The sequence below is a fragment of the Danio aesculapii genome, chromosome 24 (assembly GCF_903798145.1).
Source record: "Danio aesculapii chromosome 24, fDanAes4.1, whole genome shotgun sequence".
Lineage (NCBI taxonomy): Eukaryota > Metazoa > Chordata > Actinopteri > Cypriniformes > Danionidae > Danio > Danio aesculapii.
The window spans coordinates 23,954,921-23,975,237 of NC_079458.1; the positions used below are offsets into that span (position 1 = coordinate 23,954,921).

At 38.5% G+C, this 20,317-nt stretch overlaps 1 protein-coding gene across 1 annotated transcript in view; it reads left to right on the forward strand.

Annotated features, from left to right (window-relative positions):
- Positions 1–20,317, forward strand: part of cntnap2a (contactin associated protein 2a) — a 765,137-nt gene that overhangs the window by 313,943 nt on the left and 430,877 nt on the right. The window contains exons 5-6 of the mRNA XM_056451014.1: positions 10,753–10,956; positions 14,607–14,791. Of these exons, the coding sequence (XP_056306989.1) occupies positions 10,753–10,956; positions 14,607–14,791 (389 nt within the window). The remainder of the gene's footprint in view (positions 1–10,752; positions 10,957–14,606; positions 14,792–20,317) is intronic.

Below are 20,317 nucleotides of genomic sequence, written 5' to 3' on the forward strand. Positions count from 1 at the left end.
AATTAATTCCACATGCAGACCATACTCTAGACACAAATGCGTGCACACACACACGTGCACGTGCAATCACAGATGACGTTACATGCTACAGGCATTCCCTAGTGGTTTTGTACGTGACAGATTACACTAAACGCACATTCTCGTCGTCTTTGTTCATGTTAAACAATTGAAGTTGTTGCATCATTTCACAATTTACACTGGTAATTGAAGCTGATAAATGTAAATTGGTTTTACATGCCTCAGGAATGCATACAACGGATGAACGATCCATTTATATAATGGAAAGAAATATCATATTCGCTGGCTGACTTGAAAATAACACTTCATGTGTATTCATTTTGTGTGTTTTCTGAACCGCCATCCATAAATCAATTTATTATGTTGATTAGCATAATTATTGCTATTTATATTATAATATAAATATATATAAAAAATGAAAAAGCATAATATATTGCTTTGTCATAATCTTTCTATTTTTTAAATAAAGTGAAAGCTTCTTTAAAATAAAATATATATTTTAGCATTACAGTGATTTAAGTGGTTATTTGATTTATTTGGTTTCTTGTATACAATGTAAAAAATAAATTTGTAAAATTTACAGCAAAAAAACGGTAGCTGTGGTTGCCAGTATTTTACAGTTAAAAATACAGTACAAACCGTAAAAGTAATTTCTCATTTTTACAGGATAATACCGTATTTCATTAAGTTATAGAGGTAATATGTCTGTATTTTGAATTACCAACATCTACACATCTTTTGTTACACAGATAGACACTGTCACGGATTGGTCAGGCTCTCACGATCCCCACTCACGAAGATCACCATCACCTGACTTCTAATGAGCACACAGCTGCATCACATTCACGAGCACCAGATAAAAGCACAGCACTCCAGTCGCTCATTGTCCGGGCTCGTCTCGACGAAAGCGGACAACTGAGCGACCACTCAGCGTAGTCATCCTCAGCTAAAACAAACGCTTTACTTACCTGTTCTCTTTGTATTCCTCCTAGTCTTCCTGGTCCACCCGAATCGTCCTGTCTTCCAGTCCTTCCAAGTCTGTGTCATCCTCTGTCAGCTGTATCTGGTGTGTGCTGTCCATCCTCGTGTATTCCTGTTACCCAGCCACGGAGGAAAAGACCCCAACATCATTCCTGATCCTCCTGGCTATCCTTCATGTGCTCCTTGTTGTCATTTAATAAACACCCTAACGTTTCCTTACCTCTGTCTCCTGTCCGCTTCATAACAGAAGCCCGGACCAATAACGACGACAACATGAGCACCCCCGATCACTTTCAAGAGCTGGTGGACCAGTTGAAGCGGATTCTACAGCCACCAGCTCCACTTTCCAACGCACCACCAGCACCGAGCACTTCCGCCTCCACAGTTTCTTCTTCGGCCCTTCCTTCCAGTCCCATGGCCCGACCAGCGCCCTACTCAGGCGGAGCGGGGGAGTGCAATGGTTTTCTGTTACAATGTTCCCTCATATTCGAAATGCAACCTTCTCTATATCCCACAGATAAGTCAAAGATCGCCTACATCGTATCACTACTCTCTGGGCCTGCACTTAAATGGGCTGAGACGATCTGGAACCAAGCCGGGCCGGTCATGAATTCCATCACTACCTTCACGGAGTATTTCAAAGAGGTGTTTGGACGTTCTGATGGGGAAGTAGCCGCTGGAGAGCAGCTGTATCATCTAAGGCAAGGTACTCTATCTACACAGGAATATGCTCTCCGGTTTCGCACTCTAGCAGCTGCAAGTGGATGGAATGAGAGATCGTTGTTGACCACGTACCGGCTCGGCTTGGAACCCACTCTCCGAATCCAGCTGGCCACATTAGATGATACTATGGGTCTGGAGAGATTCATCCAACATTCTCTCCGATGTTCCGATCGTCTCCGTTCCTATCAACAGGACACCATCACCCCCTCGTCTGCACTCCTCCAATCGCCTGAGTCAACAGCCTCTCCAGAACCAGAACCCATGATAATAGAGTCTGGAAGACTGACATCAGCGGAACGACAGAGGAGGCTGACCCGGGGTCTGTGTCTATACTGCGGTGTCAGTGGACACACCCGTATGGAGTGTCCCCTTCGTCCCATTCGGACTTCAGTGAGTGTATTCAGTACGAATATTGAACAATGTAAACCACTTACTACCACCGTACAAATAACTACTGCCTCTATTTCTCTCCTTGTCACAGCCCTCATCGACTCCGGGTCAGCAGGGAACTTCATCTCCCAATCCCTCTGTCGTCAACTCCACCTACGTACTGAGGCGTCCTCGCATATATACCAGATACAACCGATAACCCAGTGCACTCGATCTTCGACCCGTATCCATCGACAATGCGAAGACATCCTTCTTCAAGTGGGGTTGTTACATCAAGAGAGGATTCAATTTCTGGTTCTGGAGGGTGCAAATATGGACATCATTCTAGGGCGCCCGTGGCTGGTGAAGCACGATCCCATCATCTCTTGGGGCACAGGAGAGATAAAGAAATGGGGATCTGGATGTACACCTACCTGTTTTCCAAATCTCCCTCTTCAAGGTCGGAACCCCATTTCTTTGTTTACAACATCGGTCGAGAGTCCTCCTGAGAAGCAGTCTATCCACATTCCTAAGGAGTACAGCTCCTTTCATGATGTCTTCTGCCCCAAGAGAGCTTCCCAGCTACCGCCGCATCGGCCATGGGACTGCGCGATCGACCTAGTTCCAGATGCCCAGTTGCCAAGAGGTAGGATCTACCCGCTCTCGCTTCCAGAGAATCAGGCAATGGAAGATTACATAAGGGAGGCTCTGAGTCAGGGGTACATACGTCACTCAAAATCACCAGCCGCCTCAAGCTTCTTCTTTGTGGCCAAGAAGGACGGAGGGCTGCGTCCATGCATCGACTACAGGGTCCTAAATAACGGTACAGTAAAATACCGATATCCCCTTCCTCTGGTACCAGCCGCTTTGGAACAGCTCCGAGAAGCTAAAGTCTTCACTAAATTGGACCTCCGCAGCGCGTATAATCTGATAAGAATACGTGAGGGGGACCAATGGAAGACAGCATTCGTGACCCCTACTGGCCACTATGAATATGAGGTCATGCCTTACGGTCTGGTCAACGCCCCCTCCGTATTCCAAAACTTCATTCATGAAGTCCTCCGGGAGTTTCTTCACCACTTTGTAATAGTGTACATAGATGACATCCTCATTTACTCCCGGAGTGAGGCCGAACATCGCCAACACGTTGCGGAGGTCCTACACACATTGAGAGAACATCACCTCTACCTCAAAGCGGAGAAATGCTCATTCCACCAGAAGTCGATTCATTTCTTGGGATACATCATTGACCAAACCGGTATACGTATGGATGGGAAGAAAATTGAGGCTGTTCTATCCTGGTCAGAACCCACTTCCATTAAGGAGCTCCAGAGGTTTCTTGGGTTTGCTAACTTTTATAGACGGTTTATCAAGGACTACAGCAGGATTACATCACCTCTCACTAATCTCCTCAAGGGTAAACCCAAAGGACTGGAGTGGACCAAAGAAGCAGCCGCAGCCTTCCGCCTTCTTAAGAAGGAGTTCACAAGGGCCCCACTCCTGACTCATCCTGACCCAAATCTTCCTTTCGTGGTGGAAGTGGACGCATCCACCACCGGCGTCGGGGCAGTATTATCCCAACATCATGATACACCGCCCCGACTGCATCCCTGTGCCTATTTCTCTCGGAAGTTGAGCCCGGCGGAGCAGAATTACAGCATAGGAGACAGGGAGCTTCTAGCAATCAAGCTAGCCTTGGAGGAGTGGCGTCACTGGTTGGAGGGAGCCAAACATCCGTTCCAGGTGATCACAGATCACAAAAACCTCCAATATATCAAAGAGGCCAAGAGACTATGTCCACGTCAAGCCAGATGGTCACTTTTCTTCTCACGTTTTGATTTCTCCATTTCCTATCGTCCAGGACCCAAGAATCTAAGAGCAGACGCTCTCTCTCGTTTACACGAGCATCACGATCATGAAGAACTCCCAACGAAGATTCTTCCCGAACACATCTCCATTTGTCCGATCACCTGGAACGCTCCTCCAGTCGTTGCCACTCCGGAAGCCCCTGCTCCGCCGGGATGCCCTCCTCATCGGCAGTTCATACCACCTGAACACCGGGTAGATCTGATCCACTCCTTACATACCTCGCTAGGCACTGGACATCCAGGGATCAACAATACTCTCTCGCTAGTATCCCAACGATTCTGGTGGCCAAACATGGCAAGGGATGTGAGGCAATATGTTCAGGGCTGTAAGGACTGTGCCCAATCCAAGAGCCCACGTCATCTACCCGCTGGAAAGCTCCATCCCTTGCCGATTCCGAACCGTCCCTGGTCACACCTAGGAGTGGACTTTATCACTGACCTCCCCTCGTCAGAAGGTAATACCTGTATTCTAGTCATCGTAGATAGATTCTCAAAGTTTGTCAAACTAATCCCTCTGAAAGGTCTTCCCACAGCCTTTGAAACAGCCGACAATATCTTTAATCAAGTCTTCAGGTCATTTGGTATTCCAGAAGATATTGTGTCGGACAGAGGTCCACAGTTCATCTCACGTCTATGGAAAGCCTTCTTCAAGCTCCTAGGTGTGGCCGTCAGCCTCTCTTCTGGATATCATCCCCAAACCAACGGGCAGACAGAGAGGAAGATTCAGGAGGTGGGACGGTTCCTGAGGACCTTCTGCAGTGGTCACCAGAGCTCCTGGAGCCAGTATTTGGGCTGGGCAGAATATGCCCAAAATTCACTGCGGCAACCCTCCACCGGACTCACGCCATTCCAGTGCGTCCTGGGCTTCCAACCACCGCTCTTTCCCTGGGATGGCGAACCATCTGATGTCCCCGCAGTGGATCACTGGTTCCGGGAGAGCGAGAGAGTCTGGGACGAGGCTCATCAACATCTGCAGAGGGCAGTCCGTCGAAGCAAGGTAACCGCCGATAGAAGAAGGTCTGAAGAACCCAGATACACACCCGGACAAAAGGTGTGGCTATCCACCCGGGACATACGCATGCGACTGCCCTCTCGCAAGTTAAGTCCCCGATTTGTTGGTCCCTTCACCATCGTGGAACAGGTTAACCCCGTCACCTACAAACTACAATTACCCTCTCACTACCGTATTCACCCTACATTCCACGTATCACTCCTGAAACCCTATCACGATCCTGTTCTTCCCTCCACAGAGCCTGACCACGAAGAGGAACCCCCTCCTCCACTGCTCCTAGAAGAAGGAGCCGTCTACGCAGTGAAGGAGATCTTGCGTTCCCGACGTCGTGGTGGCCAGTTGGAGTACCTGGTGGACTGGGAAGGGTACGGCCCCGAAGAAAGGACATGGGTTCCCAGAGCTGATATTCTCGATCCTAGTCTCATGGTGGAGTTTCATGAGAGCCACCCTGAGTTCCCAGCGCCTAGAGGCAGAGGGAGACCACCACGGCGTCGGAGGTGTCGGCCCTCAGGAGCGGGCCCTGGGGAGGGGGGTACTGTCACGGATTGGTCAGGCTCTCACGATCCCCACTCACGAAGATCACCATCACCTGACTTCTAATGAGCACACAGCTGCATCACATTCACGAGCACCAGATAAAAGCACAGCACTCCAGTCGCTCATTGTCCGGGCTCGTCTCGACGAAAGCGGACAACTGAGCGACCACTCAGCGTAGTCATCCTCAGCTAAAACAAACGCTTTACTTACCTGTTCTCTTTGTATTCCTCCTAGTCTTCCTGGTCCACCCGAATCGTCCTGTCTTCCAGTCCTTCCAAGTCTGTGTCATCCTCTGTCAGCTGTATCTGGTGTGTGCTGTCCATCCTCGTGTATTCCTGTTACCCAGCCACGGAGGAAAAGACCCCAACATCATTCCTGATCCTCCTGGCTATCCTTCATGTGCTCCTTGTTGTCATTTAATAAACACCCTAACGTTTCCTTACCTCTGTCTCCTGTCCGCTTCATAACAGACACGTTAACACAGCCATATTCAGGTGGTGATGAGGAAGTTACATAAAGAACCAATACTCATCACAAACAACTTCTCCCACAAGCAGAAAAGTGTATCAGTGTATAAGGTGCTTAATGTCATCCACACAGCTACTAAACAGTATGGTAACACGCATAAAATTAAAATCATGAAATAAACATTGTTTTTCAGCATTAGATGTAGCATAAATCTCTAATGTACATAACTGATGGGGAAACAACTAAAGAGGTCCATAGTAATGTCAACAAAAACCATAAAAAGTGATGTGCCATGCAGAGAATTCTGGGAAAGTCCATTTACGGTTATTCGCCGTATATATTAAGGAAACTGTACTGTTACTGTTAACCAGGTTACGGATTTTTACTGTTGTATTTTTACAGTTTTTTTACCGTTGAAATCACGGCCATTTTTTTACAGTGTGTAAATGTATATTTTTAAATAATGAAAATAAAAACAGAAACAATAATTTAATAAATAAATAGCTCTATAAATAATTTATATAGATAAATATGCTAAATAATGTATTTTATCAACACTGTAAACAATAATTTGCTGCCTTAAATTTTTAAGTTAAGAAAAGTCATTTAAACTTACAACATGTAATACTAACTGAAAACTAGCGTTGAGCATGCTTAACTTATTTTAAAGTCTGCATGAACCGGAAGTTGCTGAAACTTTTATTTCAGTATGTTGATGTACCTCCAACTGAATATTTTATAGTTAAGTGGCCTTACTAACACTGAAATTAATAATAATAATAATAATAATAATAATAATAATAATAATAATAATAATAATAATAATAATAATAATAATAATAATAATAATAATAATAATAATTCCTTACGTGCTTTTCAGGACACTCCAAGCACTTTACACATTTTTTGGGGAAAATCTCCTCATTCACCACCAGTGTGCAGTAGGGGTGTAACAGATCACGGTTGATCCATGATTCGTACAGATCACAAACCATGGTTTGAAACGCACATGACCCCTGGATTAATACATTTTTTTACTGGTAGGTTAATCCTAAATTTGTAACAGTCACAGAGAGATCACCTCTATTGTCATTCAGATCACATGTATGAAAGCATTTAGGCTTTCCTGTAAAATATAATGATGACGGAAGAAGTTGTGGCAGGTTATTCAGGATGCTGTGGGTTTCATTAAAGGTGTTTTCTGTCACTACTTGTTTAGCCTGCATCAATACATTCAGTGTAACCTGTACGATTAATCATTAAAAGATCGGGATCTCAACACCCACGCAACATAACTCATTATTGATGGCGATTTGCATTTGTTTATTAATCATTTGAATTGGTGCATTCAAATCTGAAAATGCAAATATCAAGAAAGAGATTCAGTCTTTAGTCTCTTGAGTTAGTTATGAAGTTACTATCAGTCAAATAACACAGAAGTACTGGTATAACAGTTTATAGTTTAGATAACCACTGATATTTACATTAAAGTTTAAAATCACCATAATTTTTAATGATGCTTAAAAATGAAAGTTTTACAGGCAGCAATTACATCATTTTAACAAATGGGTGTGACAACCAGCCATCAAAAACATAATTCCACTGAATAATTCTTCAAAAATGACACATCAGCAATGAAACATGAAGTTTTATGAGTGAATATCTGAGTCATTTAGTGAAAATGAGACTAAAAATTAATATGGGTTGGACAAATTATAATGTTAGATTTATACATTTAGCGTTATCAGCAACAGTAGTAGTAACACTGATTTCTTTCACAGTACTGAATGTTTTACAATTCATTTTTATTCAGCTGATTATTTCTTCATTTTATTTTAAATAAAATTACAGGTTCTAAGTTCTGTTTGTTAAAATCAAAGTGTCCTGCAGTGCTGTTTTTGTAATAAATAGAAAGCAAATTACATTGGTCTCCTCTCCTATTTGGCTGATGCAAAAAAATGGTCCGATATATGACTAAAAAACCATTATGTGATCCGAACCGTGAGATTTGTGATCTGTTACACTACTAGTGTGCAGCATCACCTGGATGACACAACGGCAGCCATATTACTCCAGACCACACTCTACACACCAGCTGATTGGAGTGATGAAGCCAATTACGATACAGGGATGGTTAGGAGGCCATGATAGACAGAGGCTAGTGGGCAAATTTGGCCAGGATGCTAGGGTTAAAGCCCCATTCTTTTTCAAAGGACATCCTGGGATTTTTAATGACCTCAGAGAGTCAGGACCTCGGTTTAACCTCGGTCTTATTATATATATAAAGACAGCGCTCACTGAGCAGTATAGAGTTCCCATCACTATACTGGGGCGTTAAGGACCCACACAGACCGCAGGTTGAGCGCCCCCTGCTGGTCTTACTAACACCACTTCTGGCAGCAATCTAGCTTTGCCATGTGGTCTCCCATCCAGGTACTGACTGGGCAAAGCCCTGCTTAGCTATAGTTCCACTAATAATTTGTTACAATGTACTTATTGTGTAAATATATGTTTTTACATTGAACTTTATTAAAAACCTTTATATAACCTTTATATACCTTTATATATATTTATGCTTACACTTTTACCTTAAAACTACCTGCCATAAGCCTAAACCTTTCCCTAACCTTACCTGTATCCCACATTAAGACCACCAGAAGGGTTCTACAATACATTTTGAACACATGGAGTACATTGTATAAATATATATTTAAATTTAAGTACTTAGTAGTTAAGGCCACTTAATATAAAATCGGACCTAATATTGAGTAGGCAGTGGGGCTTTCTTTTTTGCGAATCATTCCCTCAAAGCAAACTAACACTATGAGGGGTGTGATTAATACTATAACCACTGATGTTATAAGAAAAGGGCCGTCGTTTCTATGCAAATAGTCAGACTTTGATCGAGCATAAAACAATTTTTTTTCTTGTACGGATTAAATGTTCTACTATCAGATCAAATCAAATCACTTTTATTGTCACATCATCAGCAGCATGTGTACTATGATGAGTGAAAAGCTTAGGGGCTGGCTCCAGACAGTGCAAAATACAACAACATCTTCCAAAAAAGCAAAACAATATTCTACACATTACACACAAGTAGGCACAGATAGAAACAACCCAGGCTCTTTCTGAAAACGTAGTTTCTGGAGGCCGTGAAATACGTCCCGGGAGGTACATATGGCTGCAGTTTTTGTTTTCGTGAATCCGCGAGAGGCCACTGTGTGCGCTTTTTCATATCTCAAATGTCTCTTTGCGCTCGCACCTGCACTGTTTGCGCCCGCGCTGTTCTCGCGTAAACCCACCAGAGACCGCTGCCGGACGACTGCTGTCCGTCTGACTGACTGAATGATTGACTGGGCGACCGGCCAACCGACGGTTGAGCGAACCCAACCGACGGTTTACAAAAGCAGTCCAGAAAAAGAAAAGCCCTCGTCTGATTTTTGCCACGTTTTCAGATTTTCACCGTATTCTCAACCCTGTTTATTCACTCGCTCATTTTATTTTTTGGATTCTGTTTTTGTCTTACCTGATTTGTGGAACCGCTCTTCCCCGGTCGCCGTCGTCGTGGTCAACTCCTCTCTGCATCTGGAGAAACTGGTTGTGGTGGGAAAACCCTCCACATGGAGGTATGCGGTCAGCTGGTAAGCGGCAAAAAGAACGACGTCACACCGCCTGCAGCGTTCGCTTATAAAACTAAATGCAGCCATACGTACCTCCCAGGATGTATTTAGTGGTCTCCAGAAACGTCCACGGGACTACGTTTTCAGAATGATCCTGGGTTGCAACGAAAAGTATGCAGTCAAAAAGGTGTACGCATAGTTTGACTGTTGGCCGAAAATTATTGTAGCCAATATTGTCAATAATTCTAACAACAATGTGCGCTGGCAAAATAAACATTGTAATTTTGGATTTCCCATGGACTATTATTGGATAATTTAACAAATTATAACGTTAAAATGATCACTTATTCTTATTTTGTATTTACTATGAAATTAATTGTTGTAACTATGTCTTTTGCTGCGTATTGCATTTCTCAAGAAGATATGCTATTTTTAATTTATAATTACATCTATTTTAAATGTATTTATTTTTTATTACTTCCATTCCAAGCGTTTTTTTAATTTAAAATTTAATACAGCCACCAACCACAAAACCAAGTCCATAATTTCCATTTTAATGAAGCATAGATCAAACCAAATCAATCTCTCCATGATAAAGCACGAGAATAAACACGACACTATGGTCTTACTGGTAGAAGGGAACACGGTGGCTTCTGTATTTTTCTCTTCCTAGTTTGCTCTCCATAATTACCCGCTCATGCCGATCGCAGATTTCACACAGCTTCTGAATGATATAAAGACACTCCGCAAAAGCAATCAAGTGCCATCAGGAAAACTGTGAGCTTGTGTAATATATCCAAAGGTTATGTGGTGTCAGTGCAGGAGATGAAACCGACGGAATTTACATTCATAACTTCCGGTGCGCATCATTTCAAGCCCTGACAGGGATCAAAAATCCTCCTCCACCGCGCAATAAACAGAAAGGCTTTGTCAGCAGGTAATAGCCGGCTGCAATTTTCTGCCTCCTCACTGTAGTTTATCACCTGATCCCAGCCGCAGTTTATCTGTGAACTTCACCATGCTTTTTTTTGTCCAGGCAATCTAAAGAACAGTCACTCAAGCGATCATTTAGCCAAAAACGAGCACGACACTCCGTCACCTCAGAGGCGCTAATCTCTTCTCTTCCTCCTGTCTTCTTCTCTCACGTCAACAGGGGCAGATGTGATTAATTTTGATGGGCAGGGGGTGATCTCTTACCGCTTCAAAATGAAGAAGATGAAGATTCTGAAGGACGTGATAGCCCTGAAGTTTAAAACATCTGAGAGTGAAGGGGTGATTCTGCACGGAGAGGGTCAACAGGGAGACTACATCACCTTGGAGTTGAGAAGAGGCCGACTTCTTCTGCAGATAAACCTCGGTAAAACTCAGACCTGATAGACATCTGCTACACACTCTTAAAAATAAAGCTGCAATATTGGCATCAATGGATCCATGGAGAATCTTTTAAGTCCATAGAAACTTTTCATTCCCATATACAGTTGAAGTCAGAATTATTAGCCCCCCTTTGGTGTTGTTTTTCTTTTTTTAAATATGTCCCAAATGATGTTTAACAGAGCAAGGCAATTTTCACAGTATGTCTGATCATATTTTTTCTTCTGGAGAAAGTCTTGTTTGTTTTATTTTCGACTAAAATAAAAGCAGTTTTGAATTTTTTAAAAACCATTTTAAAGTCAAAATTATTAGCCCCTTTAAGCTATTCGTTTTTTTCAAAAGTCTACAGAATAAACCATCATTATACAATAACTTGCCTAATTACCCTAACCTGCCTAGTTAACCTAATTAACCTAGTTAAGCCTTTAAATGTCACTTTAAGCTGTAGAGAAGTGTCTTGAAAAATATCTAGTCAAATATTATTTACTGTCATCATGGCAAAGATAAAATAAATCAATTATAAGAGATGAGTTATTAAAACTATTATGTTTAGAAATGTGTTGATGAAATCTTCTCTCCGTTAAACAGAAATTGAAAATAAAATAAAAAATAAACAGGGGGCTAATAATTTAGGGGGACTAATAATTCTGACTTCAACTGTATACTAGAAACTTCTATGCAGGTGTGTTGAGGCAAGTTGGAGCTACACTTTGTAGGACACCGAGTTTGGAAACCCCTGTACTACGCTATCACGGAGGAGCATTTTATTTTTAAGAGTGTGTTATAATGATTTTGTATTAATTTTGTCACTGATACTGTATTATAGGTATGTCTTTGTATTATTTTATGACTGTTATTTAGTTAACTATTTGACCTTGATAGATTTTATGATTTAGATGAATCATTGACATTTAAAGTGATATTTACAGTCAAAAACTTGACTTATATATTATATATATATATTAACTTATATATTTTTTCTCACCTTCATACAGTTCCCAAGCTATATGATTTAGGGTATGTTTACAAGACAACAATATCTATATATTAAAATAGAAAAAGTGTTTTGAAGAAGCTTTGATTGATGTTAAAATGATAACCATTCACACGGCTATATATAAATGCTTTCATACAAGGCCAGTAAATTTGTCGGCACCCAGTAGAGGTCTGTTTGGGACTAATTTTTTAGCCCCACTCCCGCCAGGTTTTATTCCACACCCTACGTGTCTGCAGTATATTCCGCCTCTGTTCACCCGCTGCCTGCTTGGGATAATTTTTCTCCCCAGCCATTCCCGGTAAATTTAGATCTGGTTTCAAAAAACTCACGTATATATATATATATATATATATATATATATATATATATATATATATATATATATATATATATATATATATATATATATATATATATATACTACCAAAAGAGAGAGATGACAGATAAACTGTAGGCCCAATCCCAATTCTATTTTTGTACCTCTACCCCTTCCCCTTGGCCCTTGAAATGCAGTGTGAAGGGGAAGGGCTTCAAAATGTTCCCCCTAAGAAATGGGACACCACTACAACACCTCCACACGTCATCATATTTTAGCACAATCTCTTGCTTCATATGAGATTGACGATCGCAACTGCTGTAGTTATTCCAGTTGCATTATTTTTCTTCAGGAATTCACCAAATACAACGATATCATGTTATCATAACGATATAATGTGGCAATAAGCTCGTAACTACTGTGCATTTACACGTGACCATATTCATCTGTGTAATCACACAAATAAAAACATTAACATTACACCATACACTGTAAAAAGGACATTCCGAGCCACTAGACTTTTTTGACAGGGTATTCGAGTATCATCGAGTGACCGCATGTTGCGGGACTGCTATACAGGAGTTATTATTAGGGATTACAGATAGCGAAATTTAGTTTTATTTATATAACTTTTTTAAAGCATGACGGTAAAACACGAACGCCGTCATGGATGTATTAAACATATGCTTGTTTGTTGTAAAAATGTGTAATAATGACCAAAAAATACTAATTTGTGCATCTCCTGACTTCCGGGTGCAACCATTCTGCTGTTGAAGCTGGTGTATTCTGGGAAATTTTCATACCCATTGGTTTCGAGTGGGGTCCTGAAAAATCTCCATTTGAAGGGGTATCTAGCCCTTCCCCTTAGCCCTACACCTTCACGCTAAAGAGAATTGGAACACCCCTATCCCTTAATGTGAACATGTAAAACGAGAGGTAGGGGTAAGGGGAAGGGCTAAGGGGTAGAATTGGGATTGGGCCTAAATGTCAGTTTTGGTTGCCCCTTTGTGATGAGACATGAGTGCCTTGCTGAGGTTCCAGTCTTGTGACTACTAAAGCATAAAACTTTGAGGTATTATCACATCGCACAAAGGGTTTTTTTTTTTTGTATATTTGCATCTATGACACATGAAAAAGATTTTCCTAACAGTAAACTGATCATTTTCTAATGCAAGCTGAAAAACAGCGCATTTTTACTTTGCACTTCCATGTTTGTAACTCCCGCTCTGAGGACCGTTATGCAGATGATGCATTCAGCATGTGTACTGTCGTGTGCACTGGCTCTACCGGTGCTCTATAAGCATGATGAAATCACAGATATGCTGTTCTGAAATAATGTTGGGACTTGGGAACTCTGTATTGTTAGCCTGCTGCTCGCGTTCAAATTAAAACAAACCGCTGCCGCGTTTTATACGGAAACTTGTTCCTGCGCCGCAAAAAATCTGGTCGGGTCACGTGGTACAGCCACAGGAATGCAGACCTTTAATGTGTAGTCTACTTTCCTTTGCTTTGCTTTATTTGGCCATACCTTACTTTACTGTACTTTACTTTTTTACATTTAATTTAATTTTGTTTTATTATTTATTTATTATTTTAGATTACTTTTGCTTGTTTTGTTTTGTTTTGTTTTGTTTTGTTTAATAAGTATTTAAGTTAATAAGTATAATAAGTTTTGTTTAATAAGATTTAATAAGTAAAATTTTGTTATGTTACAGATGTTTCTGTTTCAGACAAATTATTTTTTAAATTACATTTTAAAATATAATCAAATAGTTAGAATTTTATTAATTTCCCTCTGTATTACTTTTTGATTTAATGATTAAGTAGATGCATCCTTTGTGAGCACAAATAACAGCAACAACAAAAAGCCTAACAATAAATAAATATTTGTAATCGTACCAACCCATTTATTTCATACCTTCTTTTGTAGAACCCACAAGAAGAATATTTTAATTATTATAATATATTTTTCTCCTCATACGATAGTTTTTTTTTTAAAGACTGAATTCCGTAGAATATTGTACAGAATAAAGAACTTTAAAACAGCATGACTCACCAAAAACAGGACATTCACTTTTGTGCAAATTATTAATTTAATATCATAGACCGGCATTGCAGGAAAACCTAGCCGGAGGGACAAGAAGTACTGATAGACTGTAAAACACAAAAGCCATTATCATGTGTATCATCGGGACATAAACATTTCATATCCTCCACAAAGACGTTCTCAGAAGTTCTTCCCATCAATACGCATTTTGCAATGAAGGTGAAGATATGGTGTGTCTGATATTAATGATCGTCTCCTATGTCTAATAAACTGCAGGAAGCAATCAGCACGGCTCCATCCTGGGCCATACATCAGTGACCAGCGGCAGTCTGCTGGACGATCATCATTGGCATTCTGTAGTAATTGAGCGCTACAGGAGAAATGTCAATTTCACCCTTGATCAGCACACTCAGCACTTCCGCACCAACGGGGAGTTTGACCACCTTGACCTGGACTATGAGGTACGACTGAGAAACTGAATGATTTATTGCTCTGAACTTCATTTAACAAGCAGGTGCATTATGGGATGCTACAGCTCAGGATGTAATGCTCCAAAATCTGTTCTTTTTTTGTATCTTCCTTAGAAATTATTAATTACATAAAGATATAGCTACATGGATGATATGACAGTGCAAGATTTCTATATTCCTATTTCGATTAGTTTTAAATATTTAGTTTTAGTGCTGGTTTTGTGGTATTATGTTATTTAAATCAACATAACTTGGTTTTCCTCTGCATTTTTTTTTTAACTACAATGGTTTGCACATTATTTCCTGAAGTAAAACGTCTTTAACAAGCAAATTCATCTGCTGGTGCTCAAGAAGGCACACAATGTATTACGAGGCAGAGTAATTGGATGAATAGAATAAACTGTACTTATTCTGATTTGTCTAAACATCATTTGTGAAAACAACTTTTCATTTTATTTTATTTTTTTCCATTTCATTTTATTTATTTTTTTTTTCATTTTATCTTTTTATTTTATTTTATTTTATTTTATTTTATTTTATTTTATTTTATTTTATTTTATTTTATTTTATTTTATTTTATTTTATTTTATTTTATTTTATTTTATTTTATTTAGTTGAACCGCCAACTTTTCCAGCACATGATTTTACGCAGCGGATGCCCTTACAGCTGCAACCCAGTACTAGGAAACACCCATACACTTTCACACCCAGACATATACGCTACGGCCAATTTAGTTTATTCAATTTACCTATAACGCATGTCTTTGGACTGTGAGGGAAACTGGAGCAACCGGAGAAAACCAATGCCAACATGCAAACTCCTCAAAGAAATGCCAACTGACCGAGCCAGGACTTGAACCAGCGACCTTCTTGCTGCGAGGCAACAGTGCTAGCCACTGAGCCACCGTGTCGCCATTATTAAAATTATTATTATTAATATTATTATTATTATCACTGGGAAACATCCATACACATATACAGCCAATTTAGTTTATGAACACGGGGAGAACATGCAAACTCAACACAGAAATGCTAATTTAATTTAATTTAATATAATTTAATTAAATTTTTTATTTAATTTTACTTTATTTTATTTTTCATTTTATTTTATTTTATTTTTTCATTTTATTTAGTTGAATTTAATTTTGTTTTATTTTTTCATTTTATTTTATTTTTCAATTAATTTTAGTATTTTTTTATTTAACTTAATTTAATTTTACTTTTGAATTGAATTTAAATTAATTTTACTTTATTTTATTTTTTCATTTTATTTGTTTTATTTAATTTTTTTCTATTTATTTTATTTTATTTTATTTTATTTTATTTTATTTTATTTTATTTTATTTTATTTTATTTTATTTTATTTTATTTTATTTTATTTTGTCATGAAAGACAAACACTGCAGAACATATCCATAAATTAATAGTTTTCTGTTTTTGTGATTCATATTTTTTCTGTTTATTTATGCTTTTGAATTGCATTATGAGACCTTGATCTTTCCTCCAACAATTTATGAGGTTGAAATAAAAATAAAAAAAATTATTGAAAATTTAAATAGTTTGAACTAATATATTGTCTAACATATTTTTTACAGTGTGAATCAAAGGTTTACACATTGTCCTGATTTATTCAAATTAGCAAAAAAAATTGGAGATTTGGAGAAAAAGAACTCGAGCATCATTAACAAACATGTGCTGATGTAAGCTCAATTTTCAGCACGATAAGTCCAGTTTTACACCAGATCTTATTTCAATCCTACACAGGCTGCTAACAGTCTCAAAATAGAAGGTCTGTAATTATCTCCAAATCCTTGAAGGATTTCTGTATAGGTCTCCAATCAAACTGCAGCCGTCAATAAAGCTGCGTTGTTGTAACGTTTCATCCTAGTAAGGTTCACTCTGCCATAAACTTTGTTTGCAGAGAGATTTGTGTGCCTTGTAATTTTTTTGCACCTGCAGTCCGCCAGGTTAATCCATTCTAATGATGTGTTGCAGGCAGAGATGTATAAAGTACTAGAGACCCAGACTTAAGTAAAAGTACAAGTACTCTATCAAAAAGTCACTTGAGTAGAAGTAAAAGTGCTCTTTAAGCACCATACTTAAGTGGAAGTACTAAAGTATTCAACATTTTTTGTACTTAAGTATTGCAAGTAGTTATTTCAAAATTTACTACTCAAGTACTGAAAGTAAAAGTACAAGTATTGTGTAATGTAGTTATTAAAGAATGCAGTCAAAAGACATCATATTGTTTTGTTTATTTTAAATCTGTTTTTTGGGGGCACGTCATTAAGCAGAACGAAAAGAAACATGACTTACGATACTGTTTTTCTCTCACGCTTGAACCACAGATCTGACAGATTATAACAGCTTTAACACACACCTTTCAAAGTTGTGTGTCACAAAAACAGTCCATAATCCACTCAAAACGCTATTGAAACCCATTTTCGGAGCACAAATTACTGGTTGTTAACGAACGTTCTAATTCACTTGATTTTGATTTTATTGTAAAAAAAAAGAAAACGTGTATATTACTGTGTTAAATGAAAATCTGAAATATTTTATGGCTTATGGCTATGATTTAGTATTCAAAAATGTTTCATTTTGATTATGTTTTAATTAAATTGGTCCTAAACTTCATATTTTTATAGTATATTTATTCATTCTGGTACTTTTACCATAAACCAACATCTCAACCATTTGGTAGAGGCAGATATTTTAGAAATTATGGGATGTGTTGGGGGAAAATGAATTGATTGTGTTAACTAGCGACATTAGGAATTAAGAAATGCAATAAATAAAAAAATTCTATTGGTTTTTTTCTTGGTGTGACAGTTAAATGGTTACTTGTAATACAATTGTGTCCTTTAATACAGCAGTAAGATATATGAACTGTACCCTTAATTTGACCCGCTCAAAGAAAACACTCTTTCTGAATGTATCAAACAAACTCATGCACAGAAGACAGCATGAGCATTTATAGCAAATAAACTAATGTAAATATTCTCCCGCCTGCTTTTTAAACGCTGACAGGCGAGGTCTTACACCCCTTTGATTAGTTATTGTCTTCACCTTCTCAACAGAAATGGCTGCTATCGGCTTTAGAAATGAAAGCGTTGTTCACTGATGGCGGGAAGAACAGCCGCGGTTACAGTCTATGTATGTATAATACGCGGTTATCACAGGTAATCTATAATAGACACAGTGGAGAAAACTTGCACCTCATACACGCCTACCAGGCCAGCGGGTCAAATCTCCAAAGTGAGAGAGGCAGAGATGGGAGTCTCACAACATTTCTCTGTAGCAGTGAAATAGCGGCTCATGTGCTGTGCCGCCTTCACTCGCCCTCGCGCCTCCGTCCTTCGCCATAGTATTGCGACACCGCACATAGGAGATAAATGACGTCAGTACGTAATAACCCGTTATGATCTATTACTGAACCGATATCGACCATTTTGACACCTCTAGTAATGAGTAACGATGCAGCTCATAAAAAATCTATCGGAGTAAAAGTATTAAACTCATCGAAAATATGTACTTAAGTAAAAGTGGAAGTAGGAGAAAAAAACAATACTCCAGTAAAGTACAGATACTGCCTTTTAGTACTTAAGTACAGTAGTGAAGTAGTTCTACTTCGTTACTATACATCTCTGGTTGCAGGATATTAATGCAATCAAACCGAAATGAGGAGGAATGTATTGGAAATTTATTTTCGGTGACGTAAAGAATATGGCTGGAAAGCTTGTCTATTCAATTGAGCTCAGACACTCCTGGAGCCACTGGATGCTACAGGACTGGTTACAGCTCAGTTGGTCTGAGACAAATTGACCCCAATTAAAGTGAAAGTGTCTGATTAATTGAGCCGAGAACAGATCCAAAGCGGCGAGTCGTTTTGTGCCGGAGCACAGAAAGCATTTACAAACAATTGCACTTATCGACTGTTGTGCTGAAAGCTCTAGTGCTCCTTTCTGGTGCTCGGTTTGACATTGCATGAATAATAGTGCTTAATAAGCATATTTCAATAGCTAGATATTTTCTGATTTAACAAAATATTTGGAATTTTACTCAGTTGTCACAAGTTGAAGATTTTGCAGCTGAAACAGCAGGTTGTGTGTTTAAAGTATATGCATCACAAAATATTTAAAGCTCTCTTTTTACTGATATGCAGTTTTGACTTGGGCAAAACATGGCACTTTTTATTTCGCAGAGGCAACAACTATGATGATGATGATGATGATGATGATGATGATAATAATAATAATATTAATAGTAATAATGGCGACACGGTGGCTCAGTGGTTAGCACTGTTGCCTCACAGCAAGAAAGTTGCTGGTTCAAGTACTGGCTGGGTCAGTTGGCATTTCTTTGTGGAGTTTGCATGTTGGCGTTGGTTTTCTCCGGTTGCTCCAGTTTCCCCCAGTCCAAATACATGCGTTATAGGTGAATTGAATAAACTAAATTGGCCGTGGCGTATATGTGTGGGCGTGAAAGTGTATGGGTGTTTCCTAGTACTGGGTTGCAGCTGTAAGGGCATCCACTGTGTAAAACATATGCTGGATAAGTTAGCGATTCATTCCGCTGTGGCAACCCCTGATGAATAAAGGGAATAAGCTGAAGGAAAATAAATGAGGGAATGAATGAATGAATGCATGATAATAATAATAATAATAATAATAATAATAATAATAATAATAATAATAATAATAATAATAATAATAATAATAATAATACTAATAATAATTAATAATAATAAATAATAATAAAGCTAAATTATAGTTTGCCATCTTATTATAATTGAATTAAAAAGTGTACTGTCTGCTGAATATAAACTACGGCAAAATAAAAATAAAACATCTGTCATGTCTTGGTAAGAAGGAACTTAAATCATTCGTGAATATCTGAATGATTTACATGTAAAAAATAAGCGTAGCAACACTTATAAAAATGTACTGAATAATGTGCATTGAAGAAACAATTGTTTAGCAATGCAGTCAATTGGGAAATCTTGTTTTGAACCAGCATCAGCATCAAAATAAACTGAACACACACAAAAAAGATTGTATATACATAGAAAATATGATCACAAGTAAAAGGTTTATTTTATTATGTTTGAAAAACAAAACTATTCTATTGTCATTCAGCATGACATACTGTATATATTTACAGAATGAAAAACATATATATATATATATATATATATATATATATATATATATATATATTATATATATATATATATATATATATATATATATATATATATATATATATATATATATATATATATAACGAACTACAAGCTTATTTTAAAATGTAAGTACAGTGCATTTTAATATTTTAGATTATTCAAAACTCTGGCTGATGAACAGGCAAATCCGAATGGTTTGAAGAATAGTGGCAAAGCATGAAAATTTAAAACTGCAATAAAAAATATTCTGGGTGCAGTGATCCTTAAATAGAGTATTTTAATATCTCATTTAACACTTCATGTTCTAAATGTAACCGAAATTTGTTGCTTCTT